Genomic DNA, 18,416 nt, shown 5'->3' on the forward strand with positions numbered 1-18,416 from the left:
TTACTGAGTTGTCTTCCATACCATGCAGCCATTTAAGTAAACAAAAAAAAATATATATATAATCCAAACTATTAAAGAATTAAAGATAGTTATATTGATGTTTGTTACTGGGAACAAGTGCCAGCTCTCTGAAAATGCCTGAAGAGTGGGTAGACATTGTCAAACAGTGCTCTGGTCAGAAAGGTCAATGGACAAGGCACACTATGAAAGTAGGACTCCCAGACACTAAATTAATTTCCATCATGCTGTTGTTGACCAAGGCAGGAGCAAGAGGCAGAGAATGAAGTGGTTCTTGTAACTAAATTCCATTTGGGTGCAAATAAAATTAGAAGAAAAAAAAGAAATTGGCTAGAAGTGCAGTCTTAGCAAGAATGTCTGGAGAAACTAGAAGAAGGGTTATAGTCCAGTGCTATCAAAATATACATTCCCCACAGGCATCTTCTTTCTGCAGTCAAAGCACAATTTCAGGAACTCCCTGAACCACCACCAAGCAATTCTTTGTTATTAATGGCCCATTTGGGTGGGACAAGACACCGGATGTGAAGACAGTGTCTTCTTTTTCTTCATACATAGGATTTTCCTCACTGCCTTGCAAGAAGGAAGAATGAAGTTAATGACAGCTGCATAAATCTCATGTCACAGCTGTTCATTTTGTTGCCACTGGGGAGTGCCGCACTATTTCTGTGTTTTCCTGTGCAACTGAGCTGCAGAGGTTTACAGGAGACTATATTGTGACCCCCAGGAAGAAAACAAATTTTCTTAAAGTTGGTTGATCACCTCGGTACTGTGATGTCTAACCTGTCTGAAAGTAATGGCTTTTTTTTCAGAATTGAATCATGTTTGCACATTTAGCTGAGATAAAGCAGTATGCAGTTAAACATGTATTTTTCTGGTGTGCTATGAGCAGCAAATCCAAAGCAAGCCATGTATATGAATGGTATGGAACTGCACCACACTGACTAATAAATATTCCATTCAGTTGTCAAACCTTGTAGGAACTTCAACTAAATGAAAAAGGCAACGTGTCTTATATCTACACGCTTGCCACCGGGGGAATTCTGTAGAAATGAGTGTTGTAAACATTTTTTCTTTCATTTTGACAGGTAATATTTGAAGCTGAAGTCTCAGATGGAAGAAATGGCTACATTGCCATTGATGACATCCAAGTCTTGAGTTACCCTTGCGGTAAGTAATGATAAAGAGCTGCATTTTTCTCTGTCTTTTCAGGACATATATGATATTGCTGTGGACTGCTCAGTTTTCATCACTTGGATCACTGATATTCTTTGTTCTTTCAATAGTATTTTTGTTGCAGCTTCCAGGAAGAAATGTGATTGCGATAGTGATTTACCTGGGTGAAATCTTTTTCTGCCAGAAGTAAATTATACAGGCATAAAAAAAAGGGCTTTCTTCAAAGTCTTTTCACTCGTACACAGTTGGTGTGTATAATCAAAATGGGTTTTAATGTTAATGTATATACTCACTGATTAAAGAAAACTGAATTGGCAGATGCTTGTAGGAGGTTCATCAGATTTTATAACCCTATTTTTTCTTTTTTTTCTAAACAGACAAAATGGATTAAAAAAAAAAAAAAAACAAAAAAAAGGCTTCTGGCTGTTGAACTACTGCATTTTATTGTTTTGTGGACAGGCTTCAGGCATTTATGTTTGCCTTTCCCTGCTAATCCTGGGGAATAATTGCATACATGCAAACACAAGTTATGACAGTGAGAATATTCTATGAATAAAAGGTTGTGAGGAAGAAATTGTTACTGTGCATTTCTAGCACTTGTTATCAAAATTTTTTTGCAATTTCTTTCTGTTTAACTCTTCTCATCTTCTCCTAGAAATACTCTGTCTAAAATATGATTTCATTCTAATGTACCACATGGCTGATAATTTAATTGCTTTCTGAAATGACCAGGACATAATATCCTGCTCCAACTTCGCAAAATGATGCCGAATAATAAAGTTCCAGTGGCAGCCTCGCATCATGTTTTCTTCTACTCCTTTTAAAATCGTAGCTCTTGGGAGCTACCAAGCTGACAGGGTATTTGAGTGAGTTACCTTTTTAATATTTCAGCCATCCCAGCTATCTGATGCCTGTACTCAGCAAAGCTCTGCTTGGATTCAATATCTGGCTTTCATATGTATTTTCCTCCTCTTCTTTGTGTTTTGTTTTGAAGTGCCAAAACAAAAGGCACTCGGGTACAGTCATCCCAGCACATTATCAGTATGTTATGGTATTCAGACAAGCTCTTTTTGTTACTGATGTTTAAACCCTGTTTGTTCCAATTAAATGTTTTTTCCTGTGCGTCATGTTTCTTTAGTAAGCACAAAGAAAGAACAGTTCAGCTGCTGTTTTCTTTAGTTGTTCTTGAGAAAAGGGTGGGTGAGCTGTGTAACATGCCCATTCCTCAAATGTTTCTGTTGGCTTTTGTAGGTCTAGTAAATCCTTCAGGTGGTTGTGCCACTGAGATTTCCTACAGCCTTTCTCAGTGTGAAAAATATATTTGTCAGCTCCTGAAATATTATATTCAATGCCACAAATGGTTTAGTTTTCCAAAACAAGAGCTCTGAGTTGCATTGCAAATAACGTGAGCAGCATCTATTTGCTTGAGCGGCATGCTGCTGCTAATTGGGTTTTTCTCAGTATGATGGATTTCATACAGTCAAAAGTCTTTGGGATAATTCTTGTCAAGTGCTGCTGACATTTTGGCACCTGATCTCCTTCTTTTGACTTCTATTTTAAAAAGACTTTATTATAATACATGTATAACATAAAGTTAGTAGAATCACCAGGGGAGAAGAGGAAAGACTGAAAGCACTCCTTGAACACAGATGAGACAAATAATATTCTCTCTGCTGTTTCTTTTTTAGCCAAAGATTGTTAAAACATGGAGGTTGAGGGAGATAATAATATTTCTGGCACCCTTATTTTTTTATAATGACTTTTATTTGTAATTTTTGTTTTCCTCCTCTACAGATAAATCTCCACATTTTTTGAGGCTGGGGGATGTAGAGGTCAATGCAGGGCAGAATGCTACATTTCAGTGCATTGCTACAGGGAGAGATGCAGTGAATAACAAGTTATGGCTCCAGGTAAGGCTAACTCATGCAAGTCTGTTTGGCTAGAGGACAAGCTGCTTTCTGGAGATGAAATGTTTAAAATTCAAAGCCTTTTATTTTTCTGCATGTAAAATATGTAGTTTAAATGGAATTTTATGTCTGTTCAGTGGAGAAACTTGTAATCAGTTTTGCAACATTGTAAAGCTTTGATTAAAAATAAGAGCTGGTGTGGGTGCTGGGAAAAGGTTGGCCCTTAAAAGCATTGTGTGCTTTCTCTCATTGTAAATCAACTCTTCTGTTTAAAAATGCATTATTATTAAATGCAGATAATTGGCATTTAGGATCTAGTAATACACTGATGTAACACAGCTGTCGTGAATTTTGAGGACTTTTTAATCACATAAATTACTGGTCCAAGGAGGTGGCTGGAGGGATGTGGCTGCACTTCTGTGTGCATATCAGTTTCACTCAGTGACATATTAATTGGAAGAGCCTAAAAGGATTGATGCAATTCCTTTTTCTCTGTCTCCATGATAGGAGGAGCTTTAACTTTTACCCATTTATAATTGTGAATAGTATGTATGTCAGAATTTAAGAGATGAATCTAACCAGAATATAATCCTTCTTACTATGAAAGAAGAAAAAAAAGAAATGAACACCACCATCCTCCAAAATACCCAGTCTCCTTTGTATTATGGCAATGGAGTACTTACACTTAGGACCACTGGTTGAGTAACATAATGGCAAAGTTTCCAGTTGCTCTTAAAAAAATTAAATTTTGCCACTTAAAAAGGATTTTAAAAATCACTTAAATGGTACATGTACAACTTCTGTGCATTCTTTAGTTTAAATGTAAATCTTAAGCACCAACATCCCTTTAAAATGTTTTCTAAATATATCCTCTAAAACTTTATTTTCCTATAATATGTATTTCTGCTTATTTTCAGAACTAGAATCTATGTAATTTTTGGGGAACATACTTTTAAATTATCTATAATCAGAACTTTGAAATATGTATTTTTGATCAAATGTGTTTTGAAGTGAACTACAATCAGTTATTTCAGCTTGATTTCTGCTTTAATACTGGAGCTGATGAACCTTGGCTAGCTGTTGCATATAGGCATGTGATAAGCTTGGAATTTTAAAGATATTTTTTTTAAAAAGATGATTAAAAAATCTGATATGCAAATGATATTATCAGACAAATATGCTGCAACATTAAAAAGGAATAGAAGCAGTAAATAACTGCATTGCATTTAGTGAAAAGGTATCACAGCAGTAGGAATGATTTGTACTCCATGTCTTTGAGCAGTAATTTGTTTAAATTGAGTAAACACGTAATGCATTCATTCAGAAAAAGCAGCTTGATTTCAGAGACTTGCCAAACAGAGCACACAAAGAACAAAAAATGAAACTGGCCTGGGTTTTGCTATATCCAAGGCAAGACAATAGCACGAGGAGCATTCCAGCAAACCTGTGAAGCGCCACTTGCAGTTGATTGTGGGTCAGAAAGACCCAGCAGAGACAGCCAGCTGGAAATCTTCCCTTTCGCTCACTCCTTGGAGGCAGATAACTCTGACAGATTATCCTTTCTAACTTTCACTCCCTGGAGAAGCCCAACTAGCAGCCAGATCAACTCAGAAAACATATGTTTTGTCCCTCCATATGCTTCATGGGTAGTTTATTTTTGTGTGTGTGTATGGATCACAGATATGATAATTTCTCACAGTGTGATAGATGAAGTGCTTTAGAGGTTATAACTCTGCTTGCCTGGGCTTGTGAAGGGCCCTGATACTCTTGAAGATACCTTGAGACTTGAGCTTCTGTTCTCTTTCTTTTTCTCTTGTAAACAGTCATGAATTTTCACCAGTTTAAGGGTGACTTCTTTTCACTCATCATTCCACCTCGCAATCCTACTTTCCAATATGTGTGAATTGGCAACCTTCCCTATATGGATAATTTTCTTTAGATTGCACTCAAAGTTACTGTTGTTGTACATAGCTAATAGTGAATTCACTCATTGTCCTTAAAAACTGGCATAGATGTGTTTGGGCCTCATGAAACACTGGAGTGTAACTTGGGAAAGGTTGGCTTTAACCTTTGACCAAACTCAAGATTCATAAAGCCCGAATAGCCTGAAAGGAAGAACTGGCAGATCAAATCAAACGCCTAAGTAATTGTTTTTGAGAGCCTTGAGCTGAAGCATTCCAGGAATGTATTTTTCTCATAACAAGAAAGGCCATTATAAAAAAAAAAAAAAAAAAAAAAGACAAAGTGCAAAAATGAAAACTAAGTGGATGATGGTGGGGAAGAATACACTTGCCAAGCACATAGTTTTAGAGAAAATAGCTTTTGGTTATGTCCTTATTGAAAAAGAAAAACTATTTCCTTGAAGAGGAAGAAAAAAAGGAAAATAAAACAGCAAAGAATTTGCTATTAAAACACATTCTTTCATAAGGAAAAGCTGGAGGAGCAATCTGGGACATCAGTCTTTTTTTGCATCTGAGGAGATCTAAGATTTCATATGCTTGCATTGAAGTAGTAAATATGTCCAGGCAGAGATTTTGTTGAAGACTCTACCAGTGTTCTCTGGCTCTTGCAGCCTTCTGTTTTGAGAAGAATTAAAGTAAATTCAGCAGCATGTAGAAAAAAATAGCAGCCACCCTGCTCTCTGTTCAAAGTCCTGCAGTCCCATGGCTGCTTTGGCAGGGCTTGGTCTGAGCTGCTTCAGGATCAGCTTCACCCTCTTGATCCCCCTCTGCACTGATCTGGGGCTTTTGCAGCTCCCCAGTAAGTCAGTTCAGGAAAGTGATCTGACTGAAGAAGGTTTTGACTCCAATTGGATTTTTGTAGTTGGGGGAAGGGGAGTTGTGGATTTTTTTGGTTTGGGTTTTGTTGATTTGTACTAGTTTTTTCTGGTTTTGTTGTTTTGTTTTTGTTTTATTTTGTTTACTTGGTCTTTTTTTTTTTTTTATTTTTTTGGTTTTTCGTGTGTGTCTTCTTCCCCAGCTTGATTCATGTCTAAGTTGCCCATATGAATAATGCCAGCAGGTGGAAAAAGATTGGGAAGTTTGATTAGAAGCAGGGAAGAGGGAAAGACTGTAACCCCATGATATAAAAGTGGAGATTATTACAGCATGTCTCCTTGTAGACCTATGTAAAATTCAATTTTGTTTTAGTTACTGGGCCCTGATCATATACTAGATGTTCTATGTGCAAGTACATTTCCATGCTTATGTTTTTCCCAGTGTATATAATTAAGTGCACATAGCTTTATGTGCCTAAAAATAAAAATGGACAAAAATAGGCACAGCATTTCAATACAGGGTTTCCTGTGTGTTTACTGCTGTAATGACAGTATTTTCATCAACACATCATTTTCTATAAATGTATGTCTGTAAACATTTCAGACAAACAGGGATTAACATTGAATTGAACTTTCTGAACTTTCTGAGGCTGCTGATTCTGCTCTTGTTTGTTTGGTTTTGGACTGTACCTGGTCTCTTATCCCCTTTGATATCCCTTTCCTGCCACCTCTGTATTTTGCAGCCTCAGTGGACCAATGTTTGGGGCAGTCAAAGCTCTGTCATTGAAGTAAGCAGTAAAGATAACAGAAGTTTTCAAAAGTTGAGGCTGCATTAATACAGAATAAATATTTGCACAGATAAAGAGATTTAACTAGTTGAACAAGATGATCTGAAACACACCTTTGTGACAGTGTGAATAGTAGGTGTGGGAGCAGGACAGAAATGCAGCTCAGATTCTTTTGTTCTTCACCTTTTCAACTTGATCTGCTATCAAACCTTTTACAGTTATGTGCTGAAGGAGTCTCTTTATGACCTGCAATTATTAGCAAATTCTGAAAGGCTTTCAAAGTCCTCAGTTTTTGTTTAAATGTTAAACAGCATTTATGTTGTTTCTGAAGTGCATTCAGTCATTCACAGTGCTTAGTATCTTTTTTACTTGTCGTTCCCTTCAGAATGTAATGCTGGGAGGCTTTTTTTTCATTATTTTCCAACTTCTCTTAAAATTTCCACTGTAATATATCACACGGCAACAGCTGTAGTTTGGTTTTACTGCCCACACTGAAGCAGATGAGTTGTGTCACAGGAGTTCCTAAACCCAAGGTGGTAACCTAGGTGGTTTTCCACCTGTTATGCTTTGGTGTGCTCTGATTTCTAAGCTTTAGGAATTAGCAGAATTTCTTGCTGAAAAATGCATTCCTGTAGGTGGTGACCATAAGTGTGTGTGTGTAGTCTAAAATAAATGAATATAGTGTGTATAGATAGATTTAATAATTAACTGGTTCTTGTCCACTTACTGCTGATTTTCTTTCTTTCTAAAGCCTATGAATTTTCTTTCTTTGAAAAGATGCTTAAAGAATAAGGAGTTTTTCTTTTATTAACATTTGATGCACCTTGCTGCTTTGTGCACATTGATTCGCTAAATTACTGTAAGAAGGATCCCTGTTTTATTCTATTTATTTCCCTATGAAATGTCATGCATTCCACAGGAGTTGTGGAAGTGTCAGTAAATAAGCTTGCAAACAAGTTGCTTCTGCATGGTAATCCTATGCTCAGAATGGATATGTGTTATGTATTAAATTTTTGAAAGAATACTGCACACAGGGCATTCTAAACATGGAAATGCAAGAGTGGGATGGGGGCTCTGCTTGCTTATTTCATGTGATGATTTCTGTATAAAGAAACCTTCATTTCTTTGCAAATACAGTAGAGAAATGTAATTGACTGGGTAAATTAAATAACATTTGGGTACACCAAGACTCCAGAAAGCAGTGTGTGCGTTGTCCAGCATTTGTTTAGTCAATCTAATTGGGATATCAGAGCAATAGGGTTTTTTGCATAATTGGGCTATGTTTAACAGCTTCCTGAGCTGGGAACCGTTGTGGCTCCCAGAAGCCCAATACGATTTTCAGTGTCTTATCGGTGTCCGCTTCAGCTGGACACTCGCACAGCGCAGCGTGCAGAGCTTTTTGCTGGAACATCTGTTAAACCATATGTCTTGGCACCTGGTTCAGATGGCGATAACTGCGGCACTAATGAGTCCATCCATCATTGCTGAGCTTTGCATTAACACAGCATTGGATTAGGGAAAGCGGCTTGTTCTGGCTTTGCAGTCAGATGCGCTTTGCCACACTCTGCGGTGATACCATTTGCCTTGGCGAATCTGAAATTCAAAGGGGTGCCGGCTGCATGCATTTAAAGGTTTAATATGCGCCTTGTAATCCTGGGCAGATTTGCCATCTGAGCGGTGGGGAGCGGGCCAATCTGTCAGCAATAGCTGTGGGTGCTGGCTAACCGCCCTCCACGCATGCTGCCAGGGCTGGCGCCGCAGCCCCGCGCTCGCCCGTGGAGAGGCTAGTCAGCGTTAATACGGTCTGATGCAGCCCCTGTCTCTGCCAGAGGAAAGTGTCTTTCCTCGTGGAATAACAGATAATTAAAGCAATTGCCTGAGAGTAATAATTGAAAAAGTGAAATTAAACAGCATTATGGAAAATAAAATGCAAATTGCTGCAAAAACAATGGAGTCGGGCTGACCTCCCAGCGGTACCAACTGTTACTGGAGGATGAGCGAGCGTCTGTTCGGGCTCAAACAACTGGCTGTGTCCCACTCCTTTTGTAGAGGAAACTGCCATAATCCCCCAATGCCCTGTTCACCATCATCTTGGGTTTTGGTGCTGATTGCCACAGAATAGGATGTGATATTTAGCATTCATTTTTCTTGCTAGGTACTGCATATATATGCGCTCTTTAACAAGTCTTTGGACTGGGCACATGCAGATGGTGTCCTCTGATGATGCATTGTGCACGACCAACATAATATTCCAGGAATTTAGATTAGAAAGGCTGTATAAGAATTCATGCCTCTGGCAAAGGATTGAGGGACAAAACATTAACTATTTTGTTTTGCTTTCTGGAAGGGCTATTTCCCCTCAAAGGAGAAAAGTTGTGCAACAGAAGTCTTTTCCTCCTGCTGTTCCCAGGTGAAGACATGGATTAGTATTCAGCAGAAGGGTTGAGGTGTGGGCTGTGGGTCTTTGGGGTAAACCATTTAGCTAACCTAACAGTGAATGCTAGGAGGCTTGCTTTTGGTCTCAGAAAAAATGCATTTCTAATAGGAGAGTCATGTCCAATTTAACTTTGTTTTACATTGTATGCATGTTGCTTTCTGAGAGTTTTCTAATGTAACTTTGCCTTTTGAGATGCCATTGCATTTTGATACAGTTAATTAACTGGTTAAGATACCCTTTCTTTAGTTTGATGATAAAACATTTGCTGTTACAGTGCACTTGCCTATTCACCGTGTTCATTGGAAGAATGTTTTTTGTTGATTTGCACAAATTTTATGATCCCTGAAAGCTAAAGAGGGCTGAGTATACTCTGAATGTTAGAAAAGCTTTGTTATTTTGCTTTTTTATTCAGTGCTGCCTAGAGAGAGTTCAGAGAAGATGCCTTGCTAGCATCCACAGGGTTTCAGCTGTGGAACTGTGGTGGAGAGTTTTGATCCCATTTTTGGTTTTGGTCAACTGTCAAATTTGATGCTTTTTGGTTTTGAACTGAAATAAGTCAGTCAGGCCTGCTGCCCTAAGGAGGAGTGGGGCTATGATGCTCTGTGGAGGCTGCAGGAAGAGAGAGGGCCTATGGCTCTGGTTTTGCTCTTCTCCCTGGGGGGCAGTGGGTGAGCCTCTGGGGAGACAGAAGACTTTTTAGGATTATCAGCATCATCTGCCTAAAGCAAGATGCACAGCAAACTGGGCTGTTTGTGCCAAACCTCCTTTCCTCAGCCAGTAAAATCCTGCTCAAGTCTACATCACCTTACCTTTATCTTGATTACTGACAGTGGCTAAGCAGGATATGAATTCTTTTTTTTTTTCCTGTGCTTGAGGCTCACACAGAAACTTCACTTTCCTCATTTGTTTCATATTGGTTGCTTTTACTTACAGAAAATATGTTTTTGAAAGGAAGATGCAGTGTAGGGAAGCATAGAGAACTCTTTTGCAATGACTTGTCTATTCTACCTTCACTTTCACCTCATCATGTTTATGGTGTGTGATAGACATTCTTGTTTCCCAAACCTTTTCTCCAAAGTTGTATGAAAAGCAGCCTTGAAGTGATCTATTAGGCTCCTTGTAAATTACTTGACTTGTAGTTTATTCTGTATTGCACACTCCTGACTCAGACATGGTTATACAGAATATTCTACCCATGAAAATTTAAAGTATTCATAACTCGTTTGTTTCACAAAGGCTTTTTTTTCCCCCCTCTATTTTCTTCCTCCTCTGTTCACCTTTGATGCTATCTATGTCATTTAACCCTGAATCAACCATTCTCCCTCTCTCCTGCCTCAATTTATCAGCTTCATGGATAAATACGGCAGTTTCCCCTAGATGCCTGGTCATCCTAGGTTTCAACAACATGAAATACTGTAATCCTCCTGGTCTTAATTTAATTCTGCTCCAGTTAGCTAAGTCCTCTGGTCTGCATAGCTACAAGTCATTTAGTTTACTCAGCAGCCTTTGGAGTTGCCCTCCCTGTAGGTCTTCCCTGGGGTCCTGTGGTGGCTGGAGCATCTGGTGCTGGGAGCTGTGCTGCTGATTGTGGCCTTGGTGGTGGCTCCTTCTCTCCTGCCACTTTGTACTTTACAGGTAGAATGGCTGCAGTGGAAGTTTGGCCCTTCCTTGGCTGTAGTTGGTAGTCACTCCTCAGTCAGCCAGTGGCTGAAGCACCCATGTATGTGAGACACCTGAAATAAAGGTGATGTACACAAAAAGATGTCGTTATAAATTCCTTGGCCATTCTGTCCTGGGACTCTTGTCTGTTATCACCTGCATCCAGGTTGAATTCTCCTCAGTAGTGTGATGTGTGGTAGGTAGCCTAATACCCCAGCTATTCTCAAATAGCTGTAGGACTTAATGAATTACAGAAGAATAAGACCAGCTGGTAGGCTTGGATGCCTTTAGAAAAGGGTAAAGTGGTGTGCTGAGAAATTTTTGAGGAGCTATCTTGTGATGTGTCAGCCCTCAGTGGTGGGTTCTTCTGCAAATTTTTTCCTTCGTGGTCTTCTAACTAAGCAGATGTTTTTATTTTGTGCTGCAGGATAAATACTGTAGCTCACTGTGCACTGCTCAAGATGACATACACCTTAAATCACTGTGTCAGGAATCCATACTTTTGTGAGTTATGAGTTTTTAGTTGCTTGTTGTTATTTTTTTAAATCAAGAACACTGCATTTCAGAACCAAGGCTTTCTGAAAAGCTCCATTTAAAAAAAAAATATATATACTTTTTTTTTTTGAATGTTCAACATGGGTTCAATTAGGCTCAAAGTAGGAGGCTTTAAAATGCTCAGAGAAAGTGAGTCTGGCTTTTGTTTGTGTGGTGGCACGGCCAGGGACATGGTACTATGAATTTTGCTAGTTTGCCTCGGGTGGCTCTTATTATAATAAAATAAATTATAAGTGCTACTTCTAAAGTGCCAGATGGCTCTCAATTATATTATTTCATCAGAGCCCTTGATTTCTTCAGTAGGAGGGTCAGTTCAGCATGCTAGAAATTTGAGCTACTTCAAAGGAGACAAGTTTGAGTAACAGCAGTGCATGATATCAAGACATTTTAAGTAATCGTGGATTTTTCTGTACTGCAGTGCAGCATGCAGGATAAAATCTTGGCTTGTCGCATTTTTTCATGATCTTCAGTGTATGTTTGCATGGGAAAAGTTATGCAGCTTTTCTTGCTAATAAATGAATACACAGTTCATTGCGAAGTAGAATCTTATTCTGGTTTGCTATGCATGTAGGAGACCAGAAAGTTAAAGCAAGTCCTACTCATTTCCTACTTAAAATATTTAATGTTTCCCCTTAATAATTAATTTTAAAAAATTGTTAGTTCACCTTCTTTTGTTCTTAGAAGATAGGACTATTTAGGCATATTACTTAAGCTGTATTTCTAATTCATTATCTTCTTGAAAAAAATTCTTAGGCTAAATTTTGTACTTATAAATAAAATTGGAAAAATAATCCCACTTTGTTCAGTAATTAAATCCTTGGTGGGGAAAAAATTAAAATTTTATTTATAATTTCCCCTAGTAAATATATGTCTTGCTATCCTAGTATGTTAATAAATTTCAAAATGCCAAGAATTTATTGAGACGTTTGTGTAAAAAGAAGAAAATATGATAACAGTAGCAACAGCAACAACAACAATAATAATACAGAAATGGCTTTAGATTTTTCTCCATTTGGAAATTGTATCTTAAATGCTCTAAAAGAATATGTATGTCTGTGGAAAAGTGACAGACAGGTGCATATAAAATAAAATTTAAGCACTGTGGTTATTTGTGTCTTTACTCCTCTTTTCAAAAAAAAAAAAAAAACCAGGATCTGGCAGAGATTGTGCATTATTGCTGGCATTCAAACTATCTACAGTCAGCCCTCTTTGTTTTTTTCCGCCATCAAAAAGAGACATTTCTTCCTTTACATAACGAGTAAACCCAGGAATGCTTCGGAACATGCTGTTTACAAATGCCCCTTTGCTCAAGGCAGCAGAGGTTTAATGCCCAGGGCAGATGGGGTTATCTTTCCAGCCCTTGTGCTGCTGGTGAAGTTCTGATTGCAGCTTTGGGGGACTGGGTTGCTCAGACAACCCCACCCAACAAGTCCAACTGTGGGCTTGTGCCCCACTTAGCGCACATAACTTGCCCTCTCCTCTGCTGCCAGTGGCTGCGCAGTGAATCCGATCACAAGCTGATCCATTTAGTGATGATAATATACTGGGAGGGAGAGAGTTCTCAGGAAGATTTTTCATATTCCAGGTTAGCTTTTGTAAGTGAGCACAGGAGGGAAGGTGAGGAGGGAGCAAGTGCAGGGCAGCTGATGGGGCACTGCTGCCAGAGCATCGTGGGTGTCACTGCGGCCAAAGCGTTGACATCCTCTGGTCGCCGGAGGCATCCCAGCATCCAGCCGAGAGCCCGAGAAGGCAACCAGAGTTGACTGTAATTATTAGCAGCAGAGAGGGCTTACTTTAAGGTGTTTACAGTAAGAAAAGGGTGGGGATGTGTAAAGTTGAACTGTCCAGGCTTATAAAAATCACTGGTGTGAAAAAAAGGGTTCTGGAAAATTTAGAGAGAGCATCGCTGCAAACAGGTGTCTCATTGCTATTTCACCAAAAAAAGCAAAGCTCACAAATTTTCAACCTGAAAAGTTAAGGGAGAAAGGCTGATAAGTTTTTAATTTATATAAGATATGCACTTAAATTCTACCAATTAAATAAGACTTTGCAGTTTAGATTGTTTTTGTTCCACTCAGGTTCTAAAAGATCCATTAAAATGGCATTTCATATTTACTAAATGCTTGATTTCTTTCATAAGGCAAAAGAGGGATATTTAAGACTAATTTTTGTTAATTTACTCAAGATTGTTTTTATGCTGTGTAGGCTTTGCTGTTGACTTTATTTAAAATATAGATGATCTAATTTCATTGCCTGAAAAAAGTTTAATGAAATCATGTTCCTATCAAATTAAAAATAACCTTGAAGTCAGAGCGATTTATTTAAGATTGTAATTTTAAATGCCTGAAATGCCAGAATTAGGGAGGTTTTTTAACAGACTAATATTTCTTTTAATCAAGTGTTTAGAGAGAGTAGTCCTTTGTAAAGCCCAGAGTTATTTTCACAAAAGAGGAAAACTGCCTGGTGGTGACCTCTCTTAAATGAGCAATTCAGGGTTATCAAATCAGACAGCAAGAGACTGGAGGAACCAAGGATCACACAGGGTACAGCCATTACCCATTAGTATAACTCCACATTAATTTTAAATTGAATTTTTAAAACTTAATTGAGCAGCATTTTCAAGATCTGTTCAGTGTGAGCAAGACATAAATTGAAACAGTATGTACCAGGAACCCTCAATAAGCAGAGAGCACTGCTGCCTTTCTTTCGTCTCCTTTAAAATCAGTAGTAATGTTCTGACATTAAAAAGAAGAATTTAATTAAGAGATCGTGACAGTGCATCTGAACTCTGACTGGCTAATGGGTTACCAGTGTAAGGCATATTCACTGAAATGAATGCAGGGCTTTTTCTTTAACATTCATTTTTAGATGAGAACTCTCTTCTGTTTGAACTTTTCATCATTTTAATGATGGAGAAATGTTCTAATGGATAATCTATACATGAAGAAGGACTTTGAAAATGTAGTTGTGCAGTTGTTTCCCAAGAAACAAATTCTGATTCAGAGAAATTAGAGCAACTGCTCCAAGTCTTGTAAGATAATATGGCAGGAAGTCCCTGATATAAATAAAGAAAATCTAAGGTGTTCTAGAACTGTAAAGCTTGTCAAATTTTATTTTAATTAATTTCTCTGGAAGTGAATTAATTTTTCATTTTAAGTAGAAGCCAAATTCAGTTTGTTGCTCAACTTGAAACATGCAGATGAGCTTAAGTAAGCAAGTTCTGATCTTCAGAGTGTAAATTATTTTATATAGTGTAGCTTGGATGTGCTTCTCTGCTGCAGACTAAGCATTTGGCATTCCAATTGAAGAGCTGGACTCACTGAAACGGAGTCCTTCATTTTAGAGACCTCCCTAATATGTATTTTCCCTTCATAGCAGAGCAAAAATGACTGCATTACATGGTTTGCTTGTCAAGTCTGCTATCATATAAGGTTTAAAGATACACCTTTAGTTTATTATTGGCTGCTTGGTATTTTTGACAATAATATGGCAAGTTTGTGTTTAGGGGAGAATTTGACTTCCTTCTGCTGGGTGACTATGACGTGGCAAGGCCATCAGGGCACAGGATGAGCCTGAGAGGAAGAAAGTACCATGAGATTTGTTTATTTTGGTTATTTCAAGGCACTAGATCCAAGGTTTATATTAAAAATTAAGTAAATTAAAAACAAATAAAATTTCTGACAGTCCAAACCTTTCGTTGGTACTGGGGAGGGGGGGCAGGCAGGGTTGAGGTGGGGAGGAGAGTGGAGAGTGCAAGGCTTGGAAATCCTGCTTTCAAATTTAGTATTTTCTATCGAAAGAAGCCATCTAGCTATACAGGAAGGTGCACTTCTCACAAAATAATTTTACTGCTGTTTAACTATCACTGAAATAAAGCCTTTAACATCATCTCTCATTTGCTTGATATTGAAAGTTAATAATTTCATTGATTCCTGAAGTTCAATAAGATTTTCCTTGTGTAGGAGTATCTGCAGGCATCAGAAAAGGTCCTTAATTTTTCCAAATCGGAGTCAGGTACCCACAGAGCTGAGGATGGAGCCTGTGCCTGTCACTGCTGGTGGCACCACTGTTGGTCTAGGTGTCCTAGAGCTCAACATCCATTGCTTTTGCCCTGGGAACACCTTCTCAGAAACCACTCCTGTGATAACCAGGCTTGTGGCTGTTATGAGATGATGATAGTTTTAGGGAGGAGCAATAAGAGTACCTTTTGGAAGTGTCTTGTGTGCCTTTTTGTTCTGGAAATCTGTTTTTGCTCTTGGTACCTTGTGGCTCTTTCTGGCCCAGCCCTGCAGACAGAGCTCACACCTGAGAAAATGGCAGAGAGGGTGGCTGGGTGTGGGAAACTGGATGGTGTCTCCCTGCAGTGAGCAAATCCCACCAGTAAACCTGCAGCTGGCAAAGATAATGGCATGGTCTTTGTACTGGAATGTGAGTGACTGAAATCTGCCTGCTTGGTATAAATAGAATTAGTCTGTTTAAACATGTTAATAGTTAGACTGAATGCTTGTTTCAGTGGTCAAGGACTGCTGGTTAATCTACCACAAAACTGTTTAAAGTGACTAGCCCATGCTGGGATGACAAAGGGTAGATGTAAAGTGTTAGGAAGTAGTACTGCCTGTGACACGAGGCTGCCTGATATACACATGCAGCATTAAATCACCTCCTTTTTCTGCCCTTTGTATTTTGCCACAGGCTTTCAGGTTGTTAAATTCTGTGGCTCAGCAGTAGTGCTTCTGCTGTTAGAAAGCTTGGAGTTTAAAACCTCAGTGAAGTTTCTCATTCAAGGGGTTGATTAGAGTTAAAAATGTTCGCAGAGGTCACACTTGGCTATGTGCTGAGCAGAATGAGTGGTTACAAGCAAATGCTGCCATCTTTCCAGGGGCTGAGCAATGCTGAGTGCTCAGAAACTCTACCCTGGTCAGGAAATAACATACAGTTGGTCCATGGGAGAGAGCAGTGACATTGTTTGTTTTCTTTGTGCATATTTCTGGGTGTTTTTTAATGCTGACTTTTGGTGGAGGGTCTGTTTTTCAATTGAAATCAAAATTGAGCATTTAATGTGAATGGTAATAAGGAAAAATGATCCCACAAGAGCTCAAACTGTTTCTATCTTACTGACCTGTCACCTGGCCCTGCAGCTCCAGACAGATTAAATTTTTCAGTGATTTGTGGTAGCTATGCTTTTTTTAAGAACTCTCTAAGCTTCTTCCTTTAAATTAGATTTGTGTTATTCCTCTTTTAGTGCCTTCCTGCCCTCTGCTTTTTATTTCAGCCAGCTTTAGATGGATAGGTGGTGCTTAGTATAACAAAGCTAAAATTTTAGAAGGTATTGAGCTTGGACAGATAAAAGGTAGCACTAAAAAGGAAACATTGGTTGGTTGGTGAAAAAAGAGCTGTTGCAGACCTTTGAAATCCCTCAATGCCAGGTTTGTTTAAATATATCTTACAATACACCCAGTGTATGTGTTGTAAATCTGCTTAAAGTTGAATGAATTTTCTTAGGAGTACAACTGCTACTGCTGGGCTGTCCTAGGATGATTCCAGCTATAAGGCAGTTTTGAGCACGTCATGGTCCTGCTTTTGTGCCAGTGCAAAATCCTCATGGTACTTTTCACTGCTAACTTGATTTTGAAATTATATTGAGTAAACAAACAGTATTGAGTACTGTTTGTTTCTTGATGGGACCTCAGTACTGAGCTCTTCTACCATGGAATGCATGGTAGCATGGTCTGAGTGCATTTGGGTTGAGGTTTTGTTTTTTGTGTCTTCTTTGTATGATGATAATGATAAATGTCTTTTATATGTTTTAAGTTAACTCTGCCTTGGTTACTCTTATTTTCAGAGAAGAAATGGGGAAGATATTCCAGTTGCTCAGACTAAAAATATCAATCACAGAAGATTTGCAGCTACCTTTAAGTTGCAAGAGGTGACAAAAACCGACCAGGATTTATACCGCTGTGTAACTCAGTCAGAGAGAGGCTCTGGAGTCTCAAACTTTGCTCAACTTATTGTTCGAGGTAAAGTTTTATTTATTTTCATTTTATCCAGTTAAATGCTTTAAATACCAGTGCTTTTTGCTTACACTTTTTATTTAGCCTACACATGCCTTGCTCTGAAATGATCACACAAAGATAGCCCTGTGAAACTCGCATGAGTTGAAAGACTTGTTTGCAAACCTGCTTAAAATTGCTTTCCATGGAATGTACCTGTGTGAAACCCGGATCCCACAGTGTGGGAATGTGCGTGCACGCTTTTCTGGGAATGCTATTTGTTGAACTTAAGGTGCAAATCAGCTTCCACCTACAACTGGTTACCATTCCCTTTTAAAATCTCTTGCCTTGAGCATACTGGTAGTAGAGCAAATAATACATTGGTCTGTTACCTGGGAGACAGGTAGATTAAAAGAGTTGTAAACTTTCACCTACCCAAAGACTACTGGGAGCATTGTAGAGATGTTCTGTGATGATTTCCAGTACAGAAGTAAATGGAAAGAAAAGAAAACTTTCTTTTCCCCCTTGAAATAATTTTTTGGATGGAATTCATTCAAAAGCCAGTTGGTATACAACCATAGCTCGTTTGTGGTGTGATCAAGTTGGAGATTTTTCTTTTTTCCATCTTTTGCTCTGGAAACATGTAATTCCTGACTGGCTAAGGATGTGGTTGAACATAGAAGCTCAGTTTTCACTTCCAAAATTGTGTGTTCTATGGCCTGGAATAAGCTATTGAACCACTTCTTACCTAACTATGTTACCTCCAAAACTTCGTTATTCATTCTTGGTTGTGATGAAGTTTACAGTTTTTTAACTGGGAAAAAAGAAGAGGTGTACAGAAATAATTTGTAGGGCTGCTGTCTGGTGGAGGGGCTGTTTTGGCCAGGTGGGTGCAGGGGTCCAACACATGGTGGGCTCTTGCTTGGTTCATTGGTGAAGCAATGGGATGTTTGCTCAGTTTGGCACCTTGTAGTCAGACATTGAATCTGGAATGGGGACAGGGCAAGCAAGTTTGTCCTCAGCTTGTAGAAATTAAAGCTGGGTAGGAAATGCCCTGACCTATTTTTTGTCTGGTATTTGCTGGCAGAGGTATTTTCCCTGGGAGACTGGTTG

The 18,416-nt window shown here is 38.7% G+C and overlaps 1 protein-coding gene across 5 annotated transcripts in view; it reads left to right on the forward strand.

The window, feature by feature from the left end:
• The window catches only part of PTPRK (protein tyrosine phosphatase receptor type K), a 296,820-nt gene that overhangs the window by 87,678 nt on the left and 190,726 nt on the right, over positions 1–18,416 (forward strand). For all 5 annotated transcript variants that reach the window (XM_058021651.1, XM_058021652.1, XM_058021653.1 and 2 more), the window contains exons 3-5: positions 1,104–1,185; positions 2,986–3,101; positions 17,156–17,330. In XM_058021651.1, the coding sequence (XP_057877634.1) occupies positions 1,104–1,185; positions 2,986–3,101; positions 17,156–17,330 (373 nt within the window). The remainder of the gene's footprint in view (positions 1–1,103; positions 1,186–2,985; positions 3,102–17,155; positions 17,331–18,416) is intronic.

Source organism: Melospiza georgiana, chromosome 3 (assembly GCF_028018845.1).
Source record: "Melospiza georgiana isolate bMelGeo1 chromosome 3, bMelGeo1.pri, whole genome shotgun sequence".
Classification (NCBI taxonomy): domain Eukaryota; kingdom Metazoa; phylum Chordata; class Aves; order Passeriformes; family Passerellidae; genus Melospiza; species Melospiza georgiana.